The sequence below is a fragment of the Pelmatolapia mariae genome, linkage group LG16_19, assembly GCF_036321145.2.
Source record: "Pelmatolapia mariae isolate MD_Pm_ZW linkage group LG16_19, Pm_UMD_F_2, whole genome shotgun sequence".
Lineage (NCBI taxonomy): Eukaryota > Metazoa > Chordata > Actinopteri > Cichliformes > Cichlidae > Pelmatolapia > Pelmatolapia mariae.
The window spans coordinates 59,542,118-59,553,038 of NC_086241.1; the positions used below are offsets into that span (position 1 = coordinate 59,542,118).

Consider the following 10,921-nt stretch of genomic DNA (forward strand, 5'->3'; position numbering starts at 1 on the left):
AGGAAATATCTTTAGGAGGTAGTACAGAACTGAAACAAAAACTTGGATTAATAAAAAGCTTTTACACAAACATCATGGGTTTAAAATGTAAATGCCCACAAATCCGTCACAGCTCAGATCGGTCACATTTTCCCTAAAGTGACTACTATTCTGCTACACTACTTGGGCTAAAAAATAAAAAAAAAAAACCCTAAAAACAAGAAATGGATAAATAAATATACAGAGAACATAACACTAAACACTGCCTGTTAATGTGAATTTCTAATCACTACTGATAATACTTTGTGTTGCATACTTTACAACCCTCATATGCATCTTAAACTTGGATTTAAGGTGGAAAACTGAAAGGTGCCCTGTTTCAGAACAGAAATTTGAAATCATGTGCAGGGTTATTTGAGCACAAAAGTACATCGGTCTGCATTGTGAAGGGCAAACATTCATGTTAAATAACAACCAGTCATATTTTGAGTTGAGGATAGCTTTCAGGTCTACCCTTTTGGCAATCTGAGCTTAAATAATACATCACAGACAAACCTGCAGGCATTAGAAGGTCCTGCTCCTCTATTCTCTTCAATCTCTGCCTTGAGTGCAGAGAGGTGACTCCACAGCTCTGCCTCCATCTGCTTCACCTTCACAGAGGAGGAAACTTTGTACACTGCACACATGTCTGACATCTTCAATGATCAAAACATTCAAATGACATAAAAATAATTCCTTTAGTCCTGCTAAATCTCTGCCTCAACGCTGACTTGTTGTGGTGTGTCCATGGAGACCAACATCCATGGGCATGGGCAGCTGGACTCAGTGACTCCATTCAGGCTCTAGAGGGCTCCATCGTTTCACTGCAGTCAACCAGTCTTTGGGCTGTCACGTCTGATGTCAGACTCTTCAGTCACAATGTAATTTTTGTTTTGTGCTCTAGTTTGTAATAAAAATATCTCAAATACAAGTCATTGCATCACTGTACTATTACATCTTTGAGGAGCACCTGAATTCACCAATCACAGCTCCTTGCCTTCAAAAACCCCGATTTAGGCCCAAATGGTCTATTCCTCTTGGATACAGCGTGTGATTGGTTCTTCAATGATATGATTATCCAATAGCAAATCACCTCCACAGCTGTGGAATTCCTCTAGGGACAGATTTAAAAACAAAAGACAACATCAAACTCCAGCTTTTCAGTAGTTCTTTATGCTTTATTTACATGCACCAGCTCTGATAAAACCAAGTGTTTGCTTTACAAGTGGAAATGTCAACTTCATGGTTTTTTTTGTAGGAGCAATAGGAAGGTATGAAATGTGGAGATTGGCAGTGAAATTTAAACCTTAACGCAGACCGTAAAAATCAGTCAACTTAAAAAAAAAAAAAAAAAAAAAAAGAAAAAAAAGAAAAAAAGAAAAAAGAAAAAGTGGAAGCACAGCTGTGCAGAAATGTGTTAAAAGGTTAAGCCAATGAGAATTATTTAATCTGGTTAACTCAACACTGTTAAACATTTCTCAAAGGACCCTTTCATTTGTTGTGCAAGTGATCACCCAGTGAACAGAGCAATGAAAACAGCCCTAACCAAATGTGCATGGAGGAACAATGGCAACAAGTATCGCAATAAATAAACCAAATGTGTTTTTACAATGATCCAACATGACAAATTTACTAAAACACTCCTGATAATTAAAAAAAAAAAAAAATTAAAAATGTAAACAATTTTAAAAAGCATCCTGCTGTTCCTACAGAATTGTGCTGATGTAGATTTTTTGCCCTTATAATCACACACTTCTGATTAGCTATGCACTGTGTAGCCTCTTTCCACTTATTTAAATGCAGATAAACTTTGGCAATATTTAAGATACTGTGGTCATTTCTTTCATTACAAAGAAAAAAGAAAACTCCAAGATACTACACACCCTCCCAGTGTTGAAAACATGTCACCCAGCACCTGCTATAGTGCTGATAACAAAGGAGAGGCTACTGACGGTGCTTCATCTGCAGCCACTCCCTGCTATCTTTAGATTTAGAGCACCAAGAACTCCATCAAATCAACGCCAAAACTGGTGTAGTTGTAGAGCGCTGCGAGTCACTGAATGTGGTTATTTCAACCCAAGTAGTCCCAAGTGTTTGACAACTAAAAAGTGGTAACTAGAACTAAATCGTGTCCTTAACTCAGTCCTAAGGTCTGTATACAGAGCAGTACTTCCAATATTGCAGTGAGTGGAAGAGGAGGGACCTAAAAAGGGATCTGCAGCAGAAACATCATCAATACTTCAGTAATGGACCTCTTCAGAGGGAACAGAATTCACAGTAATGTCACTTAAAAATCACAGGGTAAAATTTGCTACAAAAAATAAAAATAAATTGAAAAAACACTGCATACAAAAAACACATCATGTAGAGCAGTTCACATCTTGATAACATTACATACTGATATTTGGTGTGAATTGGTGCATCAATGGGGAGGGAAAGCTTTTAAAAAACTGTTTGTCCATTTAGGCTACGTCTCAAAGAAATCTTTAAAAAACAGAAAAAAAGCAGCTTGTCAAGTATCCTCCACTGGAACGTAGTAATGTAACATTCTCTGCAGTTTTTTGTAAACAGGCCATCAGTCAGGCTGACAGCTGGTTTGGCAAAAAATGTTTTGGGTATGAAAGGGTGTGAAAGAGGAGAGAAAGCAGGATGAAAACACTTCATTTTCAGTTTTATGTATTACTTTGTGATATGAGTGAATCCCTGAGACTAATACGAGTTGATCCATGTAGTTTTAACTGAAGGTACTGTAGTTTCATTCCACTCAGTACCGTTTGTTCATACTGGCCAGGCATTGATCTTTTGAAACAATTATTTTTTGTCTTCACTGTGAAGACACCGTTGTTTTGTCTCAGACACCTACAGTACAGTACTGAAGTTAATGCCGCAAATGAAAAATAGGTAGAAAGTCTACTGAAACGCTTACATACCTTCCTTCCCTCTAGTTGCACAACGCAGGACAATTAACCCAAATTTACACCTTCCTTACTTCTGACAGCTCCTCAGCTCGGCACCCAGCTCTGAGGGCTCTGTTTCGAGCTGGAGAAGCTTCCTGAATTCTTGTTGCCGTTCTGTGTGGAGGTGAAGCGAGAGTCAAAGCTGAGGTCCAGGCAATCTGCGTCCATCAGTTCATTGCGGATGATGGAGTCCATGTCGCAGTCCAGATTGCTGCTGAACACCTCGAGGTCCAGATCAGCGGAGAAACGGTCCTGACTGGTTAAACTGGAACTGAGCTGCATAGAGGCATTCTTACTAGGAGACTTCAGGTGTAGCTGCTTGGTTTCAGGGTGGCCATCGTCACTGTCAGAGGTTGACAAGCCCGCTTGCCAACCAGGCACTGAAGAGCTTTGGGCCTGGCCTGCACTGGTGTGGTTAACCAGAATGTGATCTTTGCGGAGCAGCATGGCATTTCGGCGGGAGTTCTGCAGAGCGATGGCGGTGCTGGCCTGCGACATCAGAGGGTCGGACTGGGTCATCATGACATTGCTGTGGCTGTGGGAGTCCATCCCAAGCAGATCTAGGGCCTGGTGCTCACTGTAGTGAGACATGCAGGAGAAAGTGGTCTGCTTGTTCTCTTGGATGGTCTGCATGGGTGACTGTCGCAGGCTCGTGATGGACGGAGGGCTGAAGAGTGGGTTTGTCCCATAGCTGCTAGAGGGACTACCTAAACTGCTTCCTGAGCAGCTGAAGGTAAATACTGAACTCCCCTGACTGTTGGCCCCATCTTCCTCTCCAGGAGGAGGCTGCTGGGATGCTGTGAGGCTGATATTGTCTAAAAGATCATCCATCAGGTTGTCAGAGAGCCCGTCATTGAGGTTCATAGTGCCTGCCAGATCAGACAGTCCTGTTGGTCCAGTGGACGGAGACATGCTGCTGGGGCTGGAGTACAGCATTGGCGACAGGGGTGAGTCGTCATCAGGTACCTCATCCAGCTCCAGGTTAGCCAGGATTGGGGACAGACGACCGCTGAGCGTGCTGGCGTTGGAATTGGTCCGAGAGCGGAAGTCTGTCCAGGCATCGAGCTCGTCGCTGCTGCGGGAGGTGGGACTTCCTGTCCATTTGGAGAGGCTCGAGGAGCTCTCAGAGCTCCCATCTTGAGCAGCCTGCAATGAGGCTTTTTTCTTTGTGGCACGTCCTCGGGCTCCTTTGATGTACTTGCTGTTGTCCATCGACACAGCCCTACGTCTGGGAGCTTTACCTCCTTTCCCACCTTCTGGGTTGACCATCCACCAGGAGCTTTTCCCAGTTCCTTCATTCTGGACTTTCACAAAACGGCTATGGAGGGAAAGATTGTGTCGGATGGAATTCTGCAACAAAGACAAATGATTAAGAAAAAGTATTAATATAACTTTCCCAGTATGAACAATAATTCATAAAAAAATCTTGTGTACATGATACGATTAAGTATTAAGTACTTTTAGGAGCTTCAAAAGCTTTAATGAGATGTGACCTACAAAGTGGACCAAGTCAGAATGTGTGTTCCTGCTGCATCTGTTAGTGTTGTTCTCAAACTTCACTCAAGCTTAAAACTACAAAAGAAGATTACAACATGTATTACAGTAATTGCCAAGCTCTATAACAGCCCAACAAAGGAGCAATGAGCCAGATAATATAAATCACTACAACAGAATATAAAACTCAGTGTTGTAAGCAGACAGTGCTGTATTCTGTGTCCCCTACAAAACTTCTTAAGGTTTTGTTGTTCATCTACAGTACTATGTTTTCAGCATGGTGTGCAGTGTTCCTAAAATTTGAGAAAACTGGACAAATTGATGACAAAATAAAAAAAATAACAATAACAACAATAAAACTGCAGGACTGAAATTATCTGAATTTTGTGTTCTAAATAGAGACCAATAGAGACGCTGCTGACTTTTCAGACGATTACAAAAGACTAAAAGTCAGTGGCAAAAGGTATTATGGAGCTTGAAAGTTATGGTTCAAGTTGCTGTCAATATGTACAGTCGAGTGGTACAAGAGTGACTGTCTATAGCCATCTAGAAAACATGGTGGAGGCTCTGTTATGTTCTGGGCTGCGTTTTAGCTAGAGGTATTGAAATCTTGCCAAATTGATGGAATCATGAATGCAAACAAGTACAGTTTGACATCACCGTGCAATACAATCTGGAAGGTGTGATTAGCAGTAGTGTTTTTGGGACAATCCCAATAGACTTCCAATGCAGTAAAAACACAACTGATAAAACTCAAAAAGGGGAACACCATCGGTCATGGATTGGCCTCCCCAGTGCCCAGACCTCGACATTACTGAGGCGGTGTGGGATCATCTTGACAGATAACTGAACAAAAAGGCAGCCAACATCCAAAGAACTTCAATCTCCTTCAAGAAGCCTGGAGACCCATTCCCAAAGACTACTGAAATTCCCAGCAAGCTTGCCTAACCTCAGGTTGTGTTAAAGAATAAAAAGGTGGTCATCCCAAATATTGACTTTCAAGCTCAGTGGAAATTTATGAACTCCATATGCTTTTTTGCCATATGTTCTGTATTTCCATACCATTTTCCTAGCAAAATAAAGAAATTAGTGACTCAAGGATATTGCACAGGGTTAACTGTAATTTAACCCTTTAAGGCCAAGTGTATCAAAGATGTTACTTCTATATCAGTTTAAATATTTTGCAAAAAAAAATATAGAAAGGAAAACAAAAGCCTGATGTAGCTAATATGATACAAATTTAAACTTGTATGCAAATTAATATTTATCGTCATTTCAAGATTCACTAAACAATCCATTTTCAAAAAAAAAAAAATAGAGAGTTTTCTAGCATTTATTTCATGGTTCAGGCTTTAAAGGGTTAATACAAAAGGACTAATTACCAATGCTGCAGTGTCTTCATAGACATTTCTTTGCACTGTGACCCATTTCTGGCTGCTCAGAAAGGTCTACAGGATTTCCCTGGAGATGTTCCCTACCACGTACAAAATTAAACAGCTGGAGCTCACACTTCAGTAACAGAGGGAGAAACTCCGCAGTGATCTCCATAACCCAGAGGCCAGCTTCACAGGGAGAGGCTTCAGCTCAATTCTCTAAAGCTTAAATTAACCTGATTTAACTCAAGGTCCCATTTAAACCCATCTCTAAGATGATTAAACTTAACCGCTAAACAAGCTCAACACAAAACAAACTACACCAAGAGGAGACCAGAAATTGGTCTCATTAAGGCACTTGATCTGGGCTTTAATGACTGAGGGTTCTCAAACAAGCAGGTTTTCCCTCTTAATGCTTTGAGACAGTAAAGACCCACCAACAAGAAGCCATTCCTAAGAGAAGCAGTAAGAAAAGGCTGAGGTATGCTAAATTACACAAGAACTGGGCTGATGATCAGTGGCAACAGGTTTTATGGAGTGATGAATACAATTTTTTTTTTGTTGTACAGAAGAGGCTCTGTCATACCATTTGATATGGTAGATTTGATTCAACATCTGGAAAACATCCTTTTGGCAACAGCTTCATTTTTCAGCATAACAGTGATTCCAAACATACTGCAGTAAACGCATACCTGATAAGTGTTTCACTGTTTTTTGCTGAAATCTTATGCAATTGCATCTGGTCTGTGTGTTTACACAACAGATGAGCAGCCATTAGACCTTTTATTTCTGGTTAGAAATGCACTAATCCACTCATTTCCTGTCCTAATATATATAGACAAAGTCAGAGTCTCTGCTACTACTGAATCAGTTTGCATAAAAGCTATCTCACTGACAAGAACTCACTGGGTGAACAACAGACCACAGCGAGGTACAAAAAAGAAAGTTTCCATCCATTAAAGCTAAATTTGATCAATTTAGAATTGTTTTCTGATATCGATCTATCCAGTGGGATTTGTGTATCTCTTTTCAGCTACACATTCTAACTAATCAAAATGTTTACATGTAAATTTATCACTACCATGATATCCAATACCACACCTGTCGATGGGGCAAGTCAAATATTCCAACATGTTGCTTATCCCATGAGCTACAGGCAGAGAACACAATAACACCACCTGTCCCGTTCAATCTAATGCAATCCAATACAGTGGAGTCGCAACAAATAAGCCTCGGATACAGTCCGGTGTTGACACAGGAGGTTTTTCATTCAAGTCTGTGATTATTTATTAGGCTTTAAGATATACTGTTGTTATATTCAATTATTGGAGCAGGCAGATTTACAACCTCAAAATGCCCAAGGCACTGATACAACAAAATCTGAAGACTCAAAGGTAGTTTACTGCAGAAGTACTGAATTTTAAACATGCTTCTTTTATTGAATTCACTTCCTGTACACAATTAGTAAAAGACTGAAGCACCTTGTTGTTGTTGTTAAAGATTTAAGGTAACCAGATCCATATGAATAAAACCGATAGCAAACATACAGCAGCGCAACCTACCCGTCTGCCTCCTTAAGATGAAATGTTATTGGATATATGAAGGTATCCAATAAGCTTCACAGGCACGTACAGTACAAGCTGTACTGCATTTACAAGAGAAATCACAAAGAGCGAACTCCTGCCTTCCCCTCCCCCACACGCAGTCACAGTAGTGCTGCAGCACCCTTTGAGCAAAGCCTCGTTCTGAGCAGGGACTGGAGCAATGCCAGTTTAACCAGAGCCAGATCCAAAGACAAACACTGAGCTTCTCTCATACTGCTACACATTGACCTACATAATTTATAGTCAGCTGATTGATTCTTGTGCCCAGGCATCATGAAAAGACAACAGCGGGGTTGAACCGCAGAGGGTTTGATGGGCGTCCATACAGGGGCTGAATATTTAGTTTGACTTACAGCACTGGAGACAAAGCTCAAAACTGAAGGTGGTGTACTTTCAGTGTGCCGAATGAGATGTGTGACGGGTCTGAATTTAAAACCCATCTGTTCAACCCTGAACCTGCTGGGGACACATTTGCCAGGCTCAACCTGAATGCTGAATGTCACACAGCTCCAAAGCATCTCCTAGGAAATGCTGATGTCAGCACATGTGAAACCCTGTTATTAACTCTCCTTTTCCAGTCAACATCTGCCAAGATCTCAAATATGCATCAGGCAGCTTAAACATGAATGAAAACTGACATCTAGCAGTTTTGAGCATAAACTAATTATCCGATTCTGTGCAGATTAAGCAGTTTCACATGTTCAGGGTGATTTTTTTATTTTATTTCCCCTTCTATAAATGCAGCACAGTCTTAACCAGCACAATCTAACCAGTGTGATTCATTCAAAGAAGCTGCTCACTGGAATCAGCTTGCATTGCATATCCAGTTGTGCAGGATTACACACACACCATCTAAATCCTGCAAAGCTCAAAGCTTTCATCAGACTAGATTCCATGACAGATGAATTGGTTTGGTCCAGGCCAAACTAATCCTGAAAATCAAACACAAGCAAGGCCCGGCTGAAGCTTTGGTGAAGTCTGTGCTGCAGTCTGAGCAGTTTGTCTGAAAGTGAAATCAACTTTGCATTGCACGTTTTTTTGGATTTCAACTTTCAAGCAAGCCGCTTTGTTCTCAGAGGTTCGTCTGCATCCTTAATTTTAGAGGCATAATGAAGCCCGTAATGTGATGCGCATTACTACAACTACACTGGTTTACATATAGTTACACCATGTCCCGTTAGACTGGTACACATTTTCAGATCCCCTGCTGATAGGAGGGGATGTTTGATAAATAAAAGCGTATAGCCAGTAACTGATGAGACTACAGGTTTGTGATTGCACCCACTGCCTCCATCTCCGAATTAAAATGAGCTTTGTGCATTGCATGTCTTTACAGGACAAGTTAAAGACAAAAAAAAAAAAAAAAAAAAAAAAGACTGGTCTTTGTTACAATGACAGCCCCAACACATCACCGCTCACCTTCCAGCCAGCAGAGCTGTTGCTATCGCCTTTGTCCTTGAAATATGGCACGGATCTCACCATCCACTCATAGATTTGGGACAAGGTCAACCTTTTCTCAGGGGAGCTCTCGATGGCTTGGGTAATGAGGTCTGCATAGGAGTAGTTGCCCCAGGCATTCCTGCGGGCGGAGGACTTCCTCAGCTGCTGGGTGGCAGAACCGCCCAGAGCTGCTGCGGGGGTTTGCGCCGAGGACGGCGAGCCGTCGGCGGTCTCCTCTTTGCAGGGGCCCCGCTGGACCTCCACCGGCTGGGAGATGGAGCTGTTGCTGCTCGGCTCTCGGGTTTTAACAGCGCCGCCGCTGGCTTTCTGAGCAGCGCCGCTCTCCGTGCTCCCACCCTCATCATCCTCCTCTTCGGGGATTACGTCAGTGTCATTTGCCCCGGGCTTGCCCGCACCAGATTCAGGACGGGGCAGGGGCCAAGTGCAGGACCGTGGCCGCTTCTGGGGCTCGAAATCCGGATCTATCTCAACGTTTAGAGGCGGCTCGTTGCCGCTGCGCGACGCCTCAGCCATGTTGATCGTAATTTGTCGGGGGTTGCACAAAGGGTTATAAAATCACTCGGGTCGCATTCCATCAATGTTGCGTGCAGGCTTCGTGGACAGTTTATTTACTATGCAAGATATGCAAGTGTCCCTGCCTGCAGCTCGGTCCCAGCACGTGTCCGTCTATCAGTCCTCCTGCACGGCGTCCGTCCGCAGCACACGGAGCAGCTGGAGCTCACCACAATCACCAAAACATCGCCTTTTGTCGTGCTAAGCCCACACCCTGGCCAACATGCATTGCAATTTCGCGAACTGTGGAGTGAAAAGACGTGAAGAGTCCGCGGAGTCTCGGAGGAATCCAAAACGGCGTTCCTTCACAAGCGTCCGCGTCCCGCACGGCGATCCTGCATGACAAAGGGAAAAATCTTAAATGTACACGCACGCTGCATCTAATGCCACCACATCAGTTTCATCACTCCACGCACAGCTGCCATCTTGACCATTTCCCTTCCCCAAGTTCTTAATCAGCCGTGCTGTGGAGCTGCCAGTCGCTTGAGCGCTGCAGTCCAGATACCATCAAGGCGATGAGAGGACGGTTTCTTAAGGGCCTGCACCTTCTTAAAAATGTGGCTGCTGGGAAAATGCACCGAGCCTAAAAATCCGCCCCGTTAAGAGCTGAAAAATAATGATGCTGGCTGTAGTCTAGCATCCCGGACGAAGCAGCACGGCGTCCTCCGTGTGCCCAGCTGCCTGCAAACACACTTCATTCAATCTGCTGCTGCTGCGGTTGGCGCAAACGCTCAGAGCCCAGGAGAAGAGGGTTAAAAAGGAAAAAGCGATCCTGCCCCCTGGACTGCACTGAAATTAAAGCGACAGTGTAGAGATGTCCGCTCGCCAATGACATCACCTCTAATGTGACCATCGGAGAGTCTCCAGTGCGCAAAAATTAACGGTAAAACTGGATTTATTCACTTGAATATTACACGAAAAAAGGGAGTAAAAAACGTTTACATAAAAATCAGGAATACAGGGGAAATAACTGGATGTCAGAATATATAGGTCATCTTTAAAACAAATGTAAAAAAAAAATTACAACCAACCCAAATTATAACCTGAAAAACTGACTGTATCGTTAAAGTCGATAAATATGTGAAAATGTGCATTTTCTCCAAATATGCCTTTAAGTTCCTCCCACACTGCCAGGAATACAGTCCTAATATGTACTTGACTGGCATTAAAAAACATTTAAGCCACAGCAAAAACCTATACATTTCTACCAAAAAGGTAAAAGTATAGAATAAATAAACACGCTCCTCACAATAGGTTGTTGTTTTTGTCCCTTATTCAAATATGCAGTTTCTAAACATGTCATTTTCCTATCTGAAACCAGAGCTAGATATAGTCAGGTCCTGACAGTAACCGTTTACGGAAATTTGGTGGTTATACTGACCTGAAGAATGCCAGCTGCACACCTACCCACACAGCCTCTGATGTTTTTCCAGGTCAAAGATTGTTATCTGATATCCGATAA

General features: G+C 42.6%; 1 protein-coding gene across 2 annotated transcripts; it reads right to left on the reverse strand.

The window, feature by feature from the left end:
* Positions 1 to 1,193: 1,193 nt before the first annotated feature.
* Positions 1,194 to 10,325, reverse strand: foxo3a (forkhead box O3A). Of its 2 annotated transcripts, XM_063498571.1 has the most exons (3): positions 9,876 to 10,325; positions 8,866 to 9,794; positions 1,194 to 4,325 (listed from the first exon to the last, which is right to left on the reverse strand). In XM_063498571.1, the coding sequence occupies exons 2-3, from the start codon at positions 9,418 to 9,420 to the stop codon at positions 3,021 to 3,023; spliced, it is 1,860 nt and encodes a 619-aa protein (XP_063354641.1). In that variant the 5' UTR covers positions 9,421 to 9,794; positions 9,876 to 10,325; the 3' UTR covers positions 1,194 to 3,020. The 2 variants fall into 2 exon arrangements, with proteins under 2 accessions (XP_063354641.1, XP_063354640.1); XM_063498570.1 differs by having other exon boundaries at positions 8,866 to 10,325.
* Positions 10,326 to 10,921: the final 596 nt, after the last annotated feature.

What these genes read in the sequence shown, in the direction of transcription:
- foxo3a (XM_063498571.1), bottom strand. Translation starts at nt 9,420, where the DNA reads ATGGCTGAGGCGTCGCGCAGCGGCAACGAGCCGCCTCTAAACGTTGAG. An exon ending in ACAGCTCTGCTGGCTGGAAG is followed by an intron (nt 4,326 to 8,865) that starts GTGAGCGGTGAT and finishes TCTTTGTTGCAG; the next exon opens with AATTCCATCCGACACAATCT.